Genomic DNA, 20,238 nt, shown 5'->3' on the forward strand with positions numbered 1-20,238 from the left:
CGCCAACACCGCTTTGATGTCCGAGCAAACATGTGGTGTAATCTGACTGGTGTCAAGTACCATCTATAAAAAACCTTTATAGCATTCTCTTGCATGGCCACTGATAGGGAGGATCTCAACAACCCCTTTTCCAAAGTCACCCAGCTGGTCTCCGAGAGCGTAAACTGTAACTCTTGCTCCCACCTTGTTCTATGTAAAAGGGACGGTTTTGAACATGTCACTAGGTAGGAGTACAAAGAAGATATCATTCCTCTCGTGCCCCTCAAATCTACACACACCTCCTCCCTTCTCAGGCATCTAATATACTTTTGCCCTTTCAAAAAATGCAGAAGTTGTAGGTAGGCATATCGATCTCCGGACCGAAGCCCAAAGTCAGCCACCAGCGTCTCAAAAGATATGATGGTTACTCCCACATGCAGCTGTCCAAGCATGTCTAATCCTGAGTCTGCCTACCTACAAAAGATAGTATTTCCTATACCAGGCTCAAACAAGGGATTATCCACTATCGGGGCCAGTCCAGACACCGGTGGCTGCCTCTCCAGGAACATGGAATCCCAGTAGTAGAAGGTGGCCTGTAGGCGGAAACCTGTCCACCCTCCCTCTATGCTTACCCTCCAGCCACATTAAATGTCCTAACTTCCGGGAACCCACTAAGGCTTGTTCAATGTCCACCCACAGCTTGTGGTCATCCTTTCTAAACCAATCTACCGCTGCCCTTGCCTGCGCTGCGCAATAGTACCAGATTGGGCACCCCCAACCCTCCTGCGTGTCTACTCTTATATAAAAGGGCCCGAGGGAGCCACGGTCTTCTCTGGTTCCATACAAAACGGATCAACATGTCTTGCAGACCCGAGAAAAAGGCTCTAGGCTACCGCAAGGGGAGGACCTGAAACAGGTACAAAAAACGAGGCAAAATATTCATTTTGATCGCCGCTATCCTCCCGAACCAGGATAGGCCCATGGACTGCCATCGGTCTAGATCTCTCTGCACCTCCCGCTTGAGTGCCGGGTAATTGACCGCAAATAGCTCAGACAATTGGCCAAGAATCCTCACCCCAAGATAACTCAATTCACTCCCCTCCCACTTAAAAGAGAAGGATGACTTCAGTGTGTCCATTAAGCTCGGCAGGACCCCTACTGCCAGGCCCATGGATTTACTGGCATTGAGTTTGTAACCAGATACCTGTGCATACTCCTCTATCACCTTCATTAGGTTGGGAAGAGAGACTAATGGGTTTGTTAAGGACAGGAGAACGTCATCTGCAAATAGTGCAATTTTATATTCCCGCTCTCCCACCCTGACTCCCGTAATATCATCATTTTCTCTAATCGCTTCTGCCAGGGGTTCCATCGCCAAGGCGAACAGTAAAGGAGACAACGGGCACCCCTGTCGTGTTCCCCGCCCCAGTGTGAATGCCTCAGAATTTCCTCCATTTATTCTAACGCAGGCTTTCGGCAAGGAGTACAGTGCCTGAATCCAGGTTCTGTATTGCTGACCAATGCCTGCTCTATGCATTACCTTATCCAAATATCCCCAGCGGACCCGGTCAAACACCTTTTCTGCGTCTAATCCCAGCAGTACCACTGGTCTGGCTTTTGTCTGAGCTGCGTATATAAGATCTACCGTCCTCCGAATGTTATCCATGGCCTGACGTCCGGCTACAAAGCCCACCGGGTGAATTAAACTAGGGAGCACCTTCCCCAAGCGGTTTGCCAGAACCTTTGCCAGTATTTTAACATCTGCGTTAAGTATCGAAACTGGCTGTGTTTCAGTGGACACAGCAACCTGCCTCAGGGGTTGCAAATATAACTTTAAGCCTAGTATCAAGCTGAAAAGCAGTATCTCTGGTGCATAACGAAAACTACTACTACTTATCATTTCTATAGCGCTACTAGACGTACGCAGCGCTGTACACCTGAACATGAAGAGACAGTCCCTGCTCGACAGAGCTTACAATCTAATTAGGACAAACAGGACAAACAAGAGATAAGGGAATATTAAAGTGAGGATGATAAAATAAGGGTTCTGAACAAGTGAATAAGGGTTAGCAGTTAAAAGCAGCATCAAAAAGGTGGTCATTTAGCTTAGATTTGAAGACGGCCAGAGATGGAGCTTGACGTACCGGCTCAGGAAATCTATTCCAGGCATATGGTGCAGCAAGATAAAAGGAACGGAGTCTGGAGTTAGCAGTGGAGGAGAAGGGTGCAGATAAGAGAGATTTACCCAGAGAATGGAGTTCCCGGGGAGGAATGTAGGGAGAGATGAGAGTGGAGAGGTACTGAGGAGCTGCAGAGTGAATGCACTTATACAGTGGGGGAAATAAGTATTTGATCCCTTGCTGATTTTGTAAGTTTGCCCACTGACAAAGACATGAGCAGCCCATAATTGAAGGGTAGGTTATTGGTAACAGTGAGAGATAGCACATCACAAATTAAATCCGGAAAATCACATTGTGGAAAGTATATGAATTTATTTGCATTCTGCAGAGGGAAATAAGTATTTGATCCCCCACCAACCAGTAAGAGATCTGGCCCCTACAGACCAGGTAGATGCTCCAAATCAACTGGTTACCTGCATGACAGACAGCTGTCGGCAATGGTCACCTGTATGAAAGACACCTGTCCACAGACTCAGTGAATCAGTCAGACTCTAACCTCTACAAAATGGCCAAGAGCAAGGAGCTGTCTAAGGATGTCAGGGACAAAATCATACACCTGCACAAGGCTGGAATGGGCTACAAAACCATCAGTAAGACGCTGGGCGAGAAGGAGACAACTGTTGGTGCCATAGTAAGAAAATGGAAGAAGTACAAAATGACTGTCAATCGACAAAGATCTGGGGCTCCACGCAAAATCTCACCTCGTGGGGTATCCTTGATCATGAGGAAGGTTAGAAATCAGCCTACAACTACAAGGGGGGAACTTGTCAATGATCTCAAGGCAGCTGGGACCACTGTCACCACGAAAACCATTGGTAACACATTACGACATAACGGATTGCAATCCTGCAGTGCCCGCAAGGTCCCCCTGCTCCGGAAGGCACATGTGACGGCCCGTCTGAAGTTTGCCAGTGAACACCTGGATGATGCCGAGAGTGATTGGGAGAAGGTGCTGTGGTCAGATGAGACAAAAATTGAGCTCTTTGGCATGAACTCAACTCGCCGTGTTTGGAGGAAGAGAAATGCTGTCTATGACCCAAAGAACACCGTCCCCACTGTCAAGCATGGAGGCGGAAATGTTATGTTTTGGGGGTGTTTCTCTGCTAAGGGCACAGGACTACTTCACCGCATCAATGGGAGAATGGATGGGGCCATGTACCGTACAATTCTGAGTGACAACCTCCTTCCCTCCGCCAGGGCCTTAAAAATGGGTCGTGGCTGGGTCTTCCAGCACGACAATGACCCAAAACATACAGCCAAGGCAACAAAGGAGTGGCTCAGGAAGAAGCACATTAGGGTCATGGAGTGGCCTAGCCAGTCACCAGACCTTAATCCCATTGAAAACTTATGGAGGGAGCTGAAGCTGCGAGTTGCCAAGCGACAGCCCAGAAATCTTAATGATTTAGAGATGATCTGCAAAGAGGAGTGGACCAAAATTCCTCCTGACATGTGTGTAAACCTCATCATCAACTACAGAAGACGTCTGACCGCTGTGCTTGCCAACAAGGGTTTTGCCACCAAGTATTAGGTCTTGTTTGCCAGAGGGATCAAATACTTATTTCCCTCTGCAGAATGCAAATAAATTCATATACTTTCCACAATGTGATTTTCCGGATTTAATTTGTGATGTGCTATCTCTCACTGTTACCAATAACCTACCCTTCAATTATGGGCTGCTCATGTCTTTGTCAGTGGGCAAACTTACAAAATCAGCAAGGGATCAAATACTTATTTCCCCCACTGTAGGTCAACAAGAGGAGTTTGAACTGTATGCGGAAACGGATAGGAAGCCAGTGAAGTGACTTGAGGAGAGGGCTAATATGAGCATAACGACCCTGGCGGAATATTAGTCGTGCAGCAGAATTTTGAACAGATTGAAGAGAAGAGAGATGGGAGATGGCTAAGTGGGAGACCTGTGAGAAGCAAGTTGCAATAGTCTAAGCGAGAGGTGATAAGAGCGTGGATGAGGTTTCTGGTAGTGTGCTCCAAAAGGAAAGGGCAAATTTTGCTGATATTATAGATATTAAAACGACAGGTTTTAGCATTCAATAGACTGCACATATTCATGTGCAGAGAAGGAGAGGGAGGAGTCGAAGATGACCCCCAAGGTTACGAGCTGATGAGACAGGAAGGATGAGAGTGTTATCCACAGAAATAGAGAATGGAGGAGGAGGAGAGGTTGGTTTAGGGGGAAAGATAAGAAGCTCAGTCTTGGTCATATTTAGTTTCAGATGGCGCTGAGACATCCAGGCAGCAATGTCAGACAGGCAGGCTGTTACTTTGGCCTGGATTTCAGCTGAGATTTCTGATGTGGAGAGGTAGATCTGGGAGTCATCAGCGTAAAGATGATACTGAAAACCATGGGATGAGATCAGAGTACCAAGGGAAGAAGTATAGATGGAGAGAAGAGAAGAGGTCCCAGGACAGATCCCTGAGGTACACCAACTGACAGTGGGATAGATGTAGAAGAGGATCCACTAGAGTATACACTAAAGGTACGCTGGGAAAGATAAGAAGAAAACCAGGAAGGAACAGAGCCCTGAAATCCAAGTGAGGACAGCGTATCAAGGAGTAGGCTGTGATCAACAGTGTCAAAAGCAGCAGATAGATCGAGAAGGATGAGGATAGTGTCCCGTTCCGGGTTCCTACCTGGCATCCCGCGGGTCGAAGCGGGAGACGGAGGCACCAGGAGAATGCGGGCCGAAGAGAGAAGGCTGCCACGGGGATCGCCGCGACCGCGAGTTGCTCCGAGGCCGGCGATCCAGAGGAACTAACGCCGGCCTTGGAGAGGCAAATCCGCCGGTCAAGATGGCGGCGCCGGCGTCGGCGTCCTCCTCGCTGCAGCAGGACCAGCGAGGAGGCTCCGCCCACCCGCGCCGGATTGGCGCATCCTCCTGGGAACTCCGCCCAGCGGACGAAGGGACCAATCCGGTCTCCGCTGCCGGCAGGGGCGGAGAGGATTGGCGCCAGCTGTTCTTCAGCCAAGACAAGCGGGGGATTTAAACGGAAGCACGGAGGAGAACCAGTGCTTCCGTTTTCGTGTTTGAAGCCATCCTGCCAAGGGAACTCCAAGTCTGTGTTTGTTCTCCAAGACTGCTAGCCTTCCTGCTAGCTATCTCCACGTCTGTGTTGTTCTCCAAGACTGCTAGCCTTCCTGCTAGCTATCTCCACGTCTGTGTTGTTCTCCAAGACTGCTAGCCGTCCTGCTAGCTATCCCCACGTCTGTGTTTGTTCTCCAAGACTGCTAGCCTTCCTGCTAGCTATCTCCACGTCTGTGTTGTTCTCCAAGACTGCTAGCCGTCCTGCTAGCTATCCCCACGTCTGTGTTTGTTCTCCAAGACTGCTAGCCTTCCTGCTAGCTATCTCCACGTCTGTGTTGTTCTCCAAGACTGCTAGCCTTCCTGCTAGCTATCTCCACGTCTGTGTTGTTCTCCAAGACTGCTAGCCGTCCTGCTAGCTATCTCCACGTCTGTGTTTGTTCTCCAAGACTGCTGGCCGCCCTGCTAGCTATTCCAAGTCTGTGTTTGTTCTCCAAGACTGCTAGCCATTTCCAAGACTGTGTTTGTGCCTCAAGCCCGTTGACCGCCCCCCGTGGTTCCAGCAGTCCTGCTGGCCGCCCGCAGCTGAGGGCTCAACCCTCGGTGAACGGCGGTCGCCGCGGGTGAAGATTCGGGGTGCTCGGTTATTTCCTGGTCTGGGGAGATCGGGAAAACTCAAGAGCTCACCTATACAAGAGTGACATCAGAGCCGCGACAGAAAACGGAAGCCATGAGCTCGCCGACGCAACCCGATCTACGGGACCTGGCCAAGGTGCTCCAGCAGCAACAGGAACAGCTTAATGCCCTGTCTGGGGCTCTCCAGAATGTATGTTCTCAACTTTCCACGCTTCAGGTACAGAACCAGGCCGCTGCGGGCCAAGGGGCCGCAGCAGCTCCCCGTATGGGAGGGTTCCGCGTGGGACCTCGGTTCCCTGAGCCGGCACGATACGATGGGAACCCGGCAGGTTGTCGAGGGTTCCTTCACCAGTGTAATCTGGCCTTCCGGATGCAACCGGAGGCCTTTGCTTCGGATCAAAGTAAGGTAGGCTACATTATGGGCCTTTGTGTAGGAAAGGCCCGGGACTGGGTGGTCCCTCTGGACGAACAACAGGATCCCATTTTGGAGGACTATAGCGAATTTCAGCGCCGGTTCCGGATGGTGTTTGATATTCCGGGGAGACCTTCCTCTGTGGCATCGGAGCTGCTTCGGATTCATCAGGGAGAAGGTACAGTGGCCGACTATGCCATCCGGTTTCGTACCGTGGCCGCAGAACTGCGTTGGAATCCGGAGTCCCTGATGGCCATTTTTATGGAGGGATTACAAGAACGAATCAAGGATGAATTAGCGGGACGGGAGGTTCCCGGATCATTGGATGCCCTCATCTCACTCTGTATCCGGGTGGACACCCGATTCCAGGAGCGAGCCAGAGCCCGGATGGAGCGGCAGAAGTGGGTCCGAGGGTCCCCCAAGGCGAGCAAAGGGTCGTCTCCTCGCCAGGCGAGTCGGGACACTTCGGAGCCCGGAGAGGAGCCCATGGTAATAGGCCGGCAACGGTTGACTCCCGCCGAGAGACAGCAACGACAGGCTAAGGGACTGTGCTTCTATTGTGGACAGGCTGGGCATTTCCTCCGGACTTGTTCTATTCGGCCGGGAAATGCGCTCCCCAAGGCACCCTGAGGGGAGGTTTCTTGGGGCACTCCGCTCCCCTACATGACACCTTGCTCATCGTACCAGTGACCTTGCGGTGGCAGGAGGCCACGGTTCAGACCCGGGCCCTGGTGGACTCGGGTTCCGGGGGTAATTTTATTGGGCTCGAACTGCTCCAGCAAATGGGCTGGCCCACGCTCCCCCGGAGACCCATACTGCGGATAACCTCCATTCAGGGAACTACCCTTCCTCAGCCAGTCACTGAGAGTACTCCGATCTTGGGATTGCAGGTGGGGGAGGACCATCGGGAGGAGGCTGAATTTTTAGTATTATCCCGGACCATCCATCCGGTGGTTCTGGGATTGCCATGGTTACGATGCCACAATCCAGTTATCGACTGGACCAGAGGGAAGATTCAAGCTTGGGGCAACTCCTGTCAAGAGACCTGTTGTAAGGATCGGGCTGACAGCTGTCCGGCGTTAAATACGTTGCCCGGGGAAGAACCAAGTAAAGGGGGCTCCCTGCCTATGGATTATAGAGACTTTGCCGATGTGTTTAGTCCCAAGGAGGCGGAGGTATTACCGCCGCATAGGTCCTTTGACTGTGCTATTAATCTGAAGACAGATATGGTACCCCCTCGGGGCCGACTGTACAAACTGTCCCGAGGAGAATTCAAGGCTATGCGAGATTATATCCACGAGAATCTACGGAAGGGGTTCATTCAGCCGTCTACATCCCCAGCCGGGGCGGGGTTTTTTTTTGTCGCCAAGAAGGATGGAACCCTGAGACCTTGTATTGACTATCGAGGATTAAATGCCATCACCGTGAAGGATCGGTTCCCACTGCCACTCATTCCTGAGCTCTTGGATAGACTGCAAGGCGCCCGGATCTTCACGAAGCTAGATTTGCGGGGAGCCTACAATCTAGTACGAATCCGGTCAGGGGATGAATGGAAAACGGCCTTCAATACCCATGAGGGGCATTTCGAATATCGGGTAATGCCATTCGGTCTCTGCAACGCCCCTGCGGTGTTTCAGCGTCTGATCAATTGTGTACTAGAAGAATTCCTCAATTCCACGGTGATTGTATATCTAGACGACATCCTAGTTTACTCTAAGGACCCCCGGGAGCATCCGGGCCATGTACGTGCGGTGTTGCACCGCCTACGCCAAGCCCATCTTTTTGCGAAGCTGAGCAAATGTGTCTTCCATCAGCGATCCTTACCATTTTTGGGGCATATCCTGCTTCCAGGAGGGTTACAGATGGAACCAGACAAGCTCCAAGCCATTCAAGAATGGCCTCAACCGAAGGGCCTGAAGGCCTTGCAACGATTCTTGGGCTTCGCCAATTATTATCGCCAATTTATTCCCCAGTATTCACAACACCGCTGACGGCGCTCACCCATAAGAACGCAAGGGTCAGGGATTGGCCGCCAGAGGCGCAAGCGGCTTTCCGTCAAGTCAAAGAGGCTTTTGAGTCCGCGTCTATCCTGCTGACTCCTGATCCTGAGAAGCCCTTCACGGTAGAGGTGGACGCATCCGCTCTAGGAGCCGGAGCGGTCATTTCTCAAATCAACCCCGAGGGCCGGCGTCAACCGTGCTCCTTCTTTTCACGTAAATTCTCTCCAGCCGAGCGGAACTATACGGTGGGGGATAGAGAACTCTTGGCCCTGAAACTGGCACTACAAGAGTGGAGACATTTACTGGAAGGAGCGGAACACCGGTTCACGGTCATCACGGATCATAAGAACCTCCTATACCTCCAAGAGGCCCAGCGGCTGAATCCCCGACAGGCCCGGTGGTCATTATTCTTTGCTAGGTTCCATTTTCAACTAGTGTTCCGGGCAGCCGCCCAGAATACCCCGGCAGACGCGCTCTCTCGGGCCTTTGAGGTACCAGAAGAGACTACGGAGACCCATCCTATGTTAGATCCCACTTGTCTCAGTGTGGCCACAGGGGAGGTGGCCCAAGTCCAGAGATTCGTGGCGGCCGCGGATCGGAAGAAGGTACTGCAATGGGGACACTCGTCTAGATGGGCCGGGCATTTCGGGTTTCACAAGACGCTCCGATTCATCTCGAGACAATATCGATGGCCACAGATGAGACGAGATATCCTCCAGTTTGTTACCTCGTGCCCGATATGTGCCCGAACCAAGCCAGTAGGAGGCCCCCCCGTGGGAGACCTACAAACCTTGCCCATACCGATCAGCCCCTGGGCGGAAATATCCATGGACTTTATCACGGACTTACCGCGGTCCCAGGGTCATACGGTGATTTGGGTGGTGATAGATCGATTCTCGAAAATGGCTCATTTTGTTCCCTTCACGACCATTCCGACGGCCGCCGCTCTAGCTCAAGCTTTCATTCAGCACATTTTTCGACTACATGGACTGCCCACTAAGATCATCAGTGACCGAGGGCCTCAATTTACCTCCCGCTTCTGGAGAACCTTGTGCAAGGCCTTGGGAGTGGAGAACCATTTTTCTTCCGCTTACCATCCGCAAACCAATGGCATGGTTGAGAGGGTAAATCAGACCCTGAAGGGATTCTTAAGAGCCTTTGTCAACCGACGACAAGATAACTGGGCTGCTCTACTTTCATGGGCCGAGTTCGCATATAACCAAAGTAACCATTCCTCCTCAGGACAGTCCCCATTCTTCCTGGTATATGGACGACATCCGCGGGTCCCAGAGCCGTTCCCGGCTCCCGCCATGACGTCGGCTGGGGACCAAGCTGTCGCCGACCTGCAGAAGGTCTGGAGGATGGCTAGGGAACAATTACAGAAAACCGCGACCAAGGACAAACTCTTTGCTGACCGTCATCGGCGGCCCGCCCCCGTGCTCCAGCCAGGACAGAAAGTATGGTTAAGCACGAAACACCTGCGACTCCGAGGAGCTTCCCGAAGACTGGGACAGCGATACGCGGGACCTTATGCGATCCAAGAACGAATTGGGCCAGTAACATATCGATTGCGGTTACCCGCCACCCTGCGAGTACATAACGCCTTCCATATCTCGCTATTAAAGAGGTTCCGGGAATCCAGGTGGCACCCGCTTCCAGCCCAGGAGAAGGATCTCCAGGTGGCTCCTGAACCAGAGTACGAGGTAGGAGAGATTCTCGACTCAAAGTGGCGGCGGGGAAGACTGTATTATTTGTTATCCTGGAAAGCTTTTGGCGCCGAAGATAATTCCTGGGAACCCGTGGCGAATGTTCATGCTCCAGAACTGGTCAAAGCCTTCCATGCCCGATATCCAGCCAAGCCCGGGCCCCGGAGGAAGGGGTCTTCCGGGGAGGATACTGTCCCGTTCCGGGTTCCTACCTGGCATCCCGCGGGTCGAAGCGGGAGACAGAGGCACCAGGAGAATGCGGGCCGAAGAGAGAAGGCTGCCACGGGGATCGCCGCGACCGCGAGTTGCTCCGAGGCCGGCGATCCAGAGGAACTAACGCCGGCCTCGGAGAGGCAAATCCGCCGGTCAAGATGGCGGCGCCGGCGTCGGCGTCCTCCTCGCTGCAGCAGGACCAGCGAGGAGGCTCCGCCCACCCGCGCCGGATTGGCGCATCCTCCTGGGAACTCCGCCCAGCGGACGAAGGGACCAATCCGGTCTCCGCTGCCGGCAGGGGCGGAGAGGATTGGCGCCAGCTGTTCTTCAGCCAAGACAAGCGGGGGATTTAAACGGAAGCACGGAGGAGAACCAGTGCTTCCGTTTTCGTGTTTGAAGCCATCCTGCCAAGGGAACTCCAAGTCTGTGTTTGTTCTCCAAGACTGCTAGCCTTCCTGCTAGCTATCTCCACGTCTGTGTTGTTCTCCAAGACTGCTAGCCGTCCTGCTAGCTATCTCCACGTCTGTGTTGTTCTCCAAGACTGCTAGCCGTCCTGCTAGCTATCTCCACGTCTGTGTTGTTCTCCAAGACTGCTAGCCGTCCTGCTAGCTATCTCCACGTCTGTGTTTGTTCTCCAAGACTGCTAGCCGTCCTGCTAGCTATCCCCACGTCTGTGTTTGTTCTCCAAGACTGCTAGCCTTCCTGCTAGCTATCTCCACGTCTGTGTTGTTCTCCAAGACTGCTAGCCTTCCTGCTAGCTATCTCCACGTCTGTGTTGTTCTCCAAGACTGCTAGCCGTCCTGCTAGCTATCTCCACGTCTGTGTTTGTTCTCCAAGACTGCTGGCCGCCCTGCTAGCTATTCCAAGTCTGTGTTTGTTCTCCAAGACTGCTAGCCTTCCTGCTAGCTATCTCCACGTCTGTGTTTGTTCTCCAAGACTGCTAGCCTTCCTGCTAGCTATCTCCACGTCTGTGTTGTTCTCCAAGACTGCTAGCCGTCCTGCTAGCTATCTCCACGTCTGTGTTTGTTCTCCAAGACTGCTGGCCGCCTTGCTAGCTATCTCCACGTCTGTGTTTGTTCTCCAAGACTGCTGGCCGCCCTGCTAGCTATTCCAAGTCTGTGTTTGTTCTCCAAGACTGCTAGCCATTTCCAAGACTGTGTTTGTGCCTCAAGCCCGTTGACCGCCCCCCGTGGTTCCAGCAGTCCTGCTGGCCGCCCGCAGCTGAGGGCTCAACCCTCGGTGAACGGCGGTCGCCGCGGGTGAAGATTCGGGGTGCTCGGTTATTTCCTGGTCTGGGGAGATCGGGAAAACTCAAGAGCTCACCTATACAAGAGTGACATCAGAGCCGCGACAGATAGAATAGAGACCTTTGGATCTGGCTAGGAACAGATCATTGGAGACTTTAGCAAGCGTTGTTTCAGTAGAATGAAGGGGGCGAAAGCCAGATTGAAGTGGATCAAAGAATAGCTTGAGATGAAAGAACACTCCATTGCCCCACGTAAGCCGCATTGAGCCTGCCATGAGTGGGAAAGCACGGGGTACAAATGTAAATAAAATAAAGTCAAGGCAATGGCGGTGAACAGCACGTTCAAGTATCTTGGATAGGAAAGGGAGATGGGGCAATAGCTGGAAGGACAGATAGGGTCCAATGATGGTTTTTTAAGGAGTGGTGTGACTACGGCATGTTTGAAGGCATCAGGAACAGTCGCAGTGGACAGTGAAAGATTGAGGATATGATAGATAAAAGGGATGACAGTAGGAGAAATAGTGTTAAGTAGATGGGTGGAAATAGGATCAGAGGAACAGGTAGTTAGTTTCGAGGAGGAAAGAAGATGTGTAGTTTCCTCTTCAGTGATTTCAGAAAAGGAGGCAGGGGTTGGAGGGTTGAGAGAATGGACTAAGGGAAGGAGAGGTGGAGGTGACCTGGTTGAGAATTCAAGTTTAATCTTGTGAACCTTATCACGAAAGAACTCAGCCAGAGTCTGGGGGGAAAGTGAAGGGGGGGTTGGAGGTGAAGGCACTTTGAGGAGAGAGTTCAATGTGGCAAACAGACGACGAGGGTCTGAGCCAAGAGAATTTGTCAACTGGATGTAATAGTCCTGTTTGGCAAGTAAAAGAGCAGACTGGAAGGCGGTCAGCAAGAATTTGAAATGTATGAAGTCAGCATGGGCACGGGATTTCAGCCAAAGGCGTTCGGAAGAGCGGGCACAGGAACATAGGTTGCGGATTCTAGAGGTCAGCCAAGGTTGGGGTTTGGTACGTTTTACAGAACGGGGAATGAGAGGAGCAAGAGTATCCAGAGCAGAGCAGACTCTGTGTATTTTTCACGGAGAGAGTGGTGGATCCTCGGAATGCCCTCCCTCGGGAGGTGGTGGAGATGAAAACGGTAACGGAATTCAAACATGCGTGGGATAAACATAAAGGAATCCTGTTCTGGATAACAGAGCCAGTAGTGGGAGGCGGGGCTGGTGGTTGGGAGGCGGGGATAGTGCTGGGCAGACTTATACGGTCTGTGCCAGAGCCGATGGTGGGAGGCGGGGATAGTGCTGGGCAGACTTGTACGGTCTGTGCCCTGAAAAAGACAGGTACAAATCAAGGTAAGGTATACACAAAAAAGTGGCACATTTCTTGGGCAGACTGGATGGACCGTGCAGGTCTTTTCTGCCGTCATCTACTATGTTACTATGAGGCATATTTTCAAAGCACTTAGCCTTCCAAAGTTCCATAGGTTTCTATGGAACTTTGGAAGGCTAAGTGCTTTGAAAATATGCCTCTATGTATTATAGGAAGAGACAGCCTCATTGATGGACTTGGATAACATAGTGGTACAGAAGAGATTTGAAACATTGGAGGACAGAGTAGAAGGGTCAATAGCCCAAAGATTCCTAAATGTATTGTTTAAGATTGGACGGGACTGGGGGGGGGGGAGGGTGTTTAAGTGTGAAAGTTATCAGATGATGGTCAGAGAGGGGAAGAGCTGAGGCACAGAAACTGGAGAGTGAGCAATTTGAGGAGAGGATAAGATCAAGACAGTGGCCGTTCTGGTGAGTGGGGGCAGCGGAGCATAGTTGAAGATTAAAAGAGGATGTTAAAGCAAGAAACTGCGAAGCATAAGAGTCAGAGGGATCATTAGCATGAATGTTAAAATCCCCAAGAATGAGGGAAGGAGATGAAGGTTCAAGAAAGAAGAAAAGCCAAGCATCAAAGTCAGTGAGAAAGGAAGAAAGGGACTTATCAGGGGGTCGATAAATGACTGCTACTCGGAGAGGCAGAGGAGCAAATAGACGGATGGAGTGGACTTCGAAGGAAGAAAAACAGTGAGATTGAGGTAGAAGAAGAGGTTGAAATCTACAGGAGAGTGAAAGTAGTAGCCCAACACCACCTCCGCGGCCAACCGGGAGAGGAATATGGGAGAAAAGATAACCCCTCCATGGCATAGGGCCACAACTGAAACAGAGTCTTCATGGTAAAGCCAAGTTTCAGTTAGGGCAAGCAGATGGAGAGTACGAGAGATAAAGAGGTCATGGATGTGGGAAAGTTTGTTACAGACAGAGCAGGCATTCCACAGAGCGCAAGAGAAAGGCCGGGAAGGAGGGGGGAGGAGAGGAACAGAAATTAGATTGGAGATATCACGGTGTGGCCTGCACAAATAAGATGAGAGCTGATATGGAGGACCAGGATTGGGACTAATGTCCCCAGCGGAGAGCAGGAGAAGGAGTAAGAGAGTACGGAGAAGAGTAGGAGAGGTGCGACGACAGCGAGATGTACTCAGATAGAAAGGAGATGGATGAATGGAAGGAAGGAAATGTTTAAGGTTCAGAGCTGAGAAAATGGAAGAGGAAAAAAGAGATGGTGAGATGATGAATACAGATGGTGGACAGTGTGTTCCTGCAGTGTACAGTGGTTTAAGATGGAGAAACAAATTAGGAAGGGACAGTGCCAAGAAGAAAAAGTGTACTGGAGCCATAAGTAGTAACTGGGAGAAAAATAGATGTAAAGAGAAAAATGCCCCTAGAGCGGATCGGAGTGGACCTGGGAGTCACCCCAGAGAAGGCTGTAAAGGATATGCAGATGAGCTGCAAGTCCTCCACAGCACCTGAAAGGCAGCCGGTGGTAGAGCTGGGCACCTCTCAGCTGAGGAAAGGCTTACCAGGGGTTAGGCCGAAGCCAGCATTCCTCCCCCTGAGGGTCATTACTGTGAAATCGATACACAGTGTGCAAAGCGCTGGAGACCCCTTGTGAAGCTTGATACTAGGCCTAGAGTTAGCCAGAAGAGCGATCTCAGCTGATGGCTCCTACATTCACCAAGAGGTTTGCAACCTAATCGAGTTTTTAGGATTTTTCCAATGAATCACATGAGATCCTGAAAACTAGAGAATGACACGGGGACGGGGAACCGCAGTAACCGCAGGGATGGGGACGGCAACAGCGCGGGGATGGGGACAGAACCCACGGGGGACAGGGGACAAACTTTGTCCCCGTGTCATTTTCTACTGTTAATGAACTAGACTGTTATTTGTGTTTTAAGTGATGCCTACAAAGATATTTGGAAAAACAAGCAAACATGCTGGCCACAAGTAGCAAAATTTGCATGGGAGATCCTGTATATCCTGCTACCAGCACATCTTCTAAGAAGACATGTTCTATTGCAGGAAGGACTGTGGAAGACAGGAGAGCTAGATTGAATCCTGAGATTGTTGATGATTTCTTATTTATCCACAGATTAAAAAACCATAACAGTGCTTTATGGGGCATATTTTTCCCCTCTAGGGCATATAGAACGGGTTGTATTTTATACCCCTGGACATTTTAACAGTGTGAATTAGGATTCCTTGGTGTAGTACAAATCACCTATTGTTGGGGTTGGAAGGGTAGAGGGTGGTGGTGGGAAGGAGGGTTATTATAGCTGCTCACTGTTATTATTGTTCTCAATTTGTAATGTATCCACAACAGTTGCACAGCATATTGTTCCTTTTTATATTTTAATAAAAAGATTTAAATATAAAATCATAAGTGTTCAAAGGCTTCTCAGATGAGGACAGAGGGGACGGGGGGGGGGGGGGAATGGGGCAGGGAAGGACACAAACTTTGTCCCCGTGTCATTCTCTACTGAAAATCCCACCAAAAAGGCCAAAGTTGGATACCCCTGCAGCAAGATCTATCTTTTAACTACTGGGTTACTTCTTCCCACTGTAAACCCTTGCTTTTTCAGATCAGAATAAGAATCGAATCAATAGACTACTTTCTCTCCAAGCACCAGACCGTGCGGCTCCCACAGGCAAAGCACATGTTCAGAATGATACTATTCCACCCGACCCCCCCCAATAGCCAATCACTGGGCAGCGAGGAAAAGGTGCTTACAAGCGGAAGTGGCGTCAGAGCCAGGTAGACTTTACGAACCAGCTGTTTGACTCGTTTCTGGTTTGCCTGAAAAGGACATATCTGACCGGTCGCGTTTGATCTAGAGAGTAAAATTAAACACTACCGGACCTCAGGTGAAGACAGTCAGTCAACGACACTGCAACACGTCTTGTCAACGTCAGGAACAAACGTGCACTGCGTCTGCGGTCATCACTAAGCTCTAAGCTGTGCGTGGCGTGCTGTGCCTTGCGCCTTCGCGCTGATTGGTCTGGATATAGAGTGGGACTTCCCCTTGTCCCTCCGGATTGGCTGCTGAAGGGATGGGGGTGTGGCGAGGAAAGGCTATAAGAGAGCCTGTGGACGTCGTTCCTCCCTTTTTATTTCTGTACGGTTGAGAGGTGAGGGGCTTTTGCGTGTGCGCGCGCAGTCTCAGTTGGCGCTCGAGGATTAGGTTAACCATGATGTGCTGACTGAGCAAAAAGAAGGGGTGAGGGGCTCGCGGGCCGTTGGTGGTGGTTTGTGACAGGGCGAGTGATGTTGGTGTGCGAGCGTGCTGCTCAGTGGACGAGGAACGGCTTGAGGGGTTAAGTTCGGGGCGTGCGAAGTGGCGTCACTGCGTGAGGGAGCGCGCGACTGCCCGGAACTCGTCGGTCCAGACTCTGAACACGTGTTATGTCACGTTGTGTGTACTGTTTTATTTGTGCATAGTATAAAATTGAAGACATACATGGTACAATAATTTGTCAACACAGAATTGTTAAACGCAAATGTTTTGGCGCAATAATCAGTATGGTAAATGGCAAAAAGGGGGATGAGAGAGTACAAAATCCAACTATACAGTTAAGAATCTACTGGAAATCATAAAACGAAAACTAAAGATTAACATGTAACCAAGATTTCTTAGGGTACTTAATGCAGATCAACCCAGAGGATTCCCCCCCCCCCCCCCCCCCCCCCGCATATCATGTGAGATGTATGATGTCACTTGTCCCCATGACAGGCAGTGAAAAAGATCATGATTATTTGGGCACTTTAGTGACCCCCAAACATGACTGATCCCTTTTAACCCTATTTAGTTTTCCTTAGCTCAGGATGCCTGTGGCCCGGAGCTGGGTGTGCCGGAAGACGTATGTCACGCCACGCCGGCCTTTTGAGAAGTCTCGGTTGGACCAAGAGCTGAAGCTGATTGGTGAGTCCACCCAGGGTTGGGTTGTAATTCATTATTGTAGTTTTTGTGAGCATCTTCACCCAAGGGTATCTGTGTTGTATATCCTGTATAGTGGAGGCACTGCATGGAACCATGCTTGGGTTCTTTTTTTCCCCTTATGGGTACCTACAAAAATCAGGTGGATTTGAATCCTCAGAGAACCAGACTGACCTGCTGTTGTAAGAGAAATCTACAGCTTTGTAGGAGACATGGTCCTGCCTGCGACTGTAGTAAACATGTTGCAACCAGGTGCTTCCTTTAGCTCTTTTAGGGTGTATAGGATGAAGTTGAAAGGGTTCAGACTCAGAAGTAACCTGAGGAAATCATCATGGAAAGGGTGGTGAATTCGTGGAATGGCCTCCTGGTGGAAGTTAGTTAATGGTGGTATATAAGCTATGTAATAAGCAGTGGAGATGAAAACATCTGAATTAAGGAGATCTTTGTATAAGTAAGTTCTCTAAGGGAGTGATAGGGAGAGTGCGTCATAGGCCATATGGTCTTAGCATTTTTCTATGTTTCTATGAGTGAGTGCTTTAATTTTCTTTTATTCCTAGTTTTTTGCGATTGTAGTGTTGACCTAATTCTCTTTCCTTTCATTTATTTCTCTGGTCTCCAGGAGAATATGGGCTGCGAAACAAGCGTGAGGTGTGGCGGGTGAAGTTCACTCTGGCCAAGATTCGCAAGGCAGCCAGGGAACTTTTGACCCTGGATGAGAAGGATGCCAAGCGTCTGTTTGAAGGTAGGCATTGTAACAGTCACCTGCGAGCTTAAAAACATTTATTCTTGGTTGGTTTTAGTTAAAGCATAGTTTGGCGTATGAATTTTACTAGCATACCAGACATCCAATGAGTCGTTCTGTCATACTGCCTCAGACATAACTAAGCTTTTTGTGGCATTGTGGAAATGGTCTGGGAGCATAATTTCATAGCTGCTTTAAAATCTGGTTTCTAGTGTCCCTATGTTAGCATGTCTAATGATCTAGTGTGATGCTTAGATACAGCCTCCCCAGATAGTTATTTAATGTTTGAGTTATGACTACTGTGTTCTTTTGTAGTGAACTCCTTTATTTCAAAGTCAAACAGTTCGGCAAGAAAATAAAAAGCAGTCAAGTACCTGGATTTATAACAGCACAGTAAATTACAAATTTTAAAGTGAAAGTCCTGGTATATAACACCTCACATTGAGAGGGGGGGCCTACAAGTGGGCAACGAGAAGAACAGCGAATTTTGCTCTTCACAGACAAATGCAGAACAGCCTACAACTCTTCTAGTGAGCTGACTTAATGAAACACACATTACACCTGAAGCTCTTTACTCTCTCCAGGTAACGCCCTGCTGAGGAGGCTGGTGCGTATTGGTGTGCTAGATGAGGGTAAGATGAAGTTGGATTACATTCTGGGTCTGAAGATCGAGGACTTCCTGGAGCGCCGTCTGCAGACCCAAGTTTTTAAGCTGGGTCTGGCCAAGTCAATCCACCACGCTCGGGTACTGATCCGTCAGCGGCACATCCGGTAAGTAGCGATGCCACATGATACTTGGTGTCATGTTACCATGTGCCAGAAGCGCTGCCCGTGGGCCCTTGAAAGGGGGCAGACTGTGTCCATGGAAAGTCTCACAGGAGAGTGCACTGTGGACCAAACTTGTGTGTGTTCATGACATCCCTTGGGTTTATAACCACTTCAGAAAAACAGGCGGCCTGTTTTCATATGTGGTGTAGTCTGTAAGCCCAAGCCCCACCTCTCCTTAGAAATTTACTTAGACATTACTGCATTGAGCAGGATGTTCAAATGATTCTGTGCCTAAAGGTCTTGCAGGGGTTTAAGAAAGGAAATCGGGTAATGTGAAGAAAGATTTGGGCCTTGCTGTTGTCATCAAAAGAGAGAGTATGCTTGAGGAGACTGGGGAATAATGGGTTTTATTATTAGCAGTCTGCTAACTGGGACTGGCAGGGCTCAGAACTTTTTCTCAACCTGAAAAGCTCACCCCTGTTAGGCTCTGTTTGAGAATCTCATTTAAGAGTAGTTCCTGAAGACCAAAGGATGACCATGCCATTATCAAGTCCTGCTCCTTGCCTGGCAAAGGGGAGACAGGATGCAGGAAAGTTCAGGATCCAATTGGAGAGGGCTTTGCAGAGTTTTTGCCTTCACCCCTCCCTTCCGAGTGTGTTACGGATCTCCTAAGAAATAGGCTGTAGATTACACTAGGTTGACTGAAGTTTTAAACTTGTGCATTCTTCCTTTCTCCCCACTCCTTGGCTCACCTAAGCTCCCCACCTAGATGTTCTAAAGTTTTGCCTTTGGTGTTTTACTTAGACCAAGGTATGGGGAAACCAAGAGGCCCCCTCTCCTTGCAGGGCTCTCTTCATCTGTGAACCAGCAGCACTTGGACCGACGAACCCCACCTTAGTGAGCGCAGAGTTAATAAGTTCAACAAGGTCAATTCGGCCCTGCCGTATACCTTGTGAAGGGGCAAACTGGGCCTGCACAGTGTAAAGTCGAGGGGTAGCACAGGTAACTCACACTGTTTTAAGCGATGATTCCTTTTTCCTTGCTGGGAGGAAGGAGGGAGGGAATAAGGTTCTTTTGTGTCCTGGGAAAAGGGTCTGGGTACTTGATACAAGAGACAGGAGGACAGAATGGGTTTTCCGCTCTGCTGATGTGGATCAGTAAGCTGGAATGAGGAGATGCAGGTCTGATCTCGGGCTGTATTGAATGTTAAAGGGGGGGGGGGGGGGGGTAAGGATGGCATTACATTACTTGTTCTGAGCCTGCTTCTCTCCTCTGTAGTGTCCGGAAGCAGGTGGTGAACATTCCATCTTTCATCGTGCGCCTGGATTCGCAGAAGCACATCGACTTCTCCCTTCGCTCACCCTATGGCGGTGGGCGGCCTGGTCGTGTAAAGCGAAAGAATGCCAAGAAGGGGCAAGGAGGTGCCGGCGGGGCAGACGAGGAAGAGGAGGATTAAACCCAATGTGGGGATGGGAGGGTGCTGTGGTTTGCAGACATGTACAAAATAAAGATTTTTGGGAATGAGTTATGTCAGGCTTTCTCTTGTTTTTATTGGGGCTTCACATTTGGAGACAGGTGTGTTTGTGTAACTCAGCATCTGCTTCATCAGACCCAGTTCCCTCCATGTTTCTGAGTTAACTGACAAGTGTTGGGAGTTACGGATGCTGGACTGAAGTCACTTCATCATACCCTTAGAATGGGCCCAGCCTGAGTCAGCCCAAGTTTAGCAGATCTTCCATTAGGCCCTGGTGCTTTCGTGTTGCTGAATCCCATGGGGCCCCTTCCTAGCTTGCTATAGACCTCACACTGCTGCTTTACGCTGGAGGAGTAGCCTAGTGGTTAGTGCAGTAGACTTTGATCCTGGGGAACTGAGTTCAATTCCCACTGCAGCTCTTTGTGACTGTGGGCAAGTCACTTAACCCTCCATTGCCCCAGGTACAAAATAAGTACCTGTATATATGTGAACTGCTTTGAATGTAGTTGCAAAATACCACAGAAA

At 50.1% G+C, this 20,238-nt stretch overlaps 2 protein-coding genes across 5 annotated transcripts in view; one reads left to right on the forward strand and one right to left on the reverse strand.

Moving 5' to 3' along the window:
- MBOAT7 (membrane bound O-acyltransferase domain containing 7) overlaps nt 1-15,753 on the reverse strand; it is a 31,410-nt gene extending 15,657 nt beyond the window's left edge. The window contains exon 1 of one of the 3 annotated variants that reach the window (XM_030197895.1): nt 15,655-15,753. The gene's annotated coding sequence lies outside the window, so the exon portion shown is untranslated. Of the gene's footprint in view, nt 1-15,525 lie in introns of all 3 variants that reach the window. The other 2 variants (XM_030197896.1, XM_030197894.1) reach the window with 2 other exon arrangements.
- An 821-nt stretch (nt 15,754-16,574) lies between these two features.
- On the forward strand, nt 16,575-19,767 carry RPS9 (ribosomal protein S9). Of its 2 annotated transcripts, XR_003941561.1 has the most exons (5): nt 16,575-16,714; nt 17,349-17,471; nt 18,056-18,242; nt 19,044-19,241; nt 19,518-19,610. XR_003941561.1 is itself a non-coding variant. In XM_030197897.1 (4 exons), exons 1-4 carry the CDS (start codon nt 16,618-16,620, stop codon nt 19,693-19,695), a joined length of 585 nt encoding a protein of 194 aa, XP_030053757.1. In that variant the 5' UTR covers nt 16,576-16,617; the 3' UTR covers nt 19,696-19,767. The 2 variants fall into 2 exon arrangements, 1 of the variants encoding a protein (XP_030053757.1); XM_030197897.1 differs by lacking the exon at nt 19,044-19,241 and having other exon boundaries at nt 16,576-16,714; nt 19,518-19,767.
- The last annotated feature ends 471 nt before the right edge of the window (nt 19,768-20,238 follow it).

This window comes from Microcaecilia unicolor, chromosome 3 (genome assembly GCF_901765095.1).
Source record: "Microcaecilia unicolor chromosome 3, aMicUni1.1, whole genome shotgun sequence".
Lineage (NCBI taxonomy): Eukaryota > Metazoa > Chordata > Amphibia > Gymnophiona > Siphonopidae > Microcaecilia > Microcaecilia unicolor.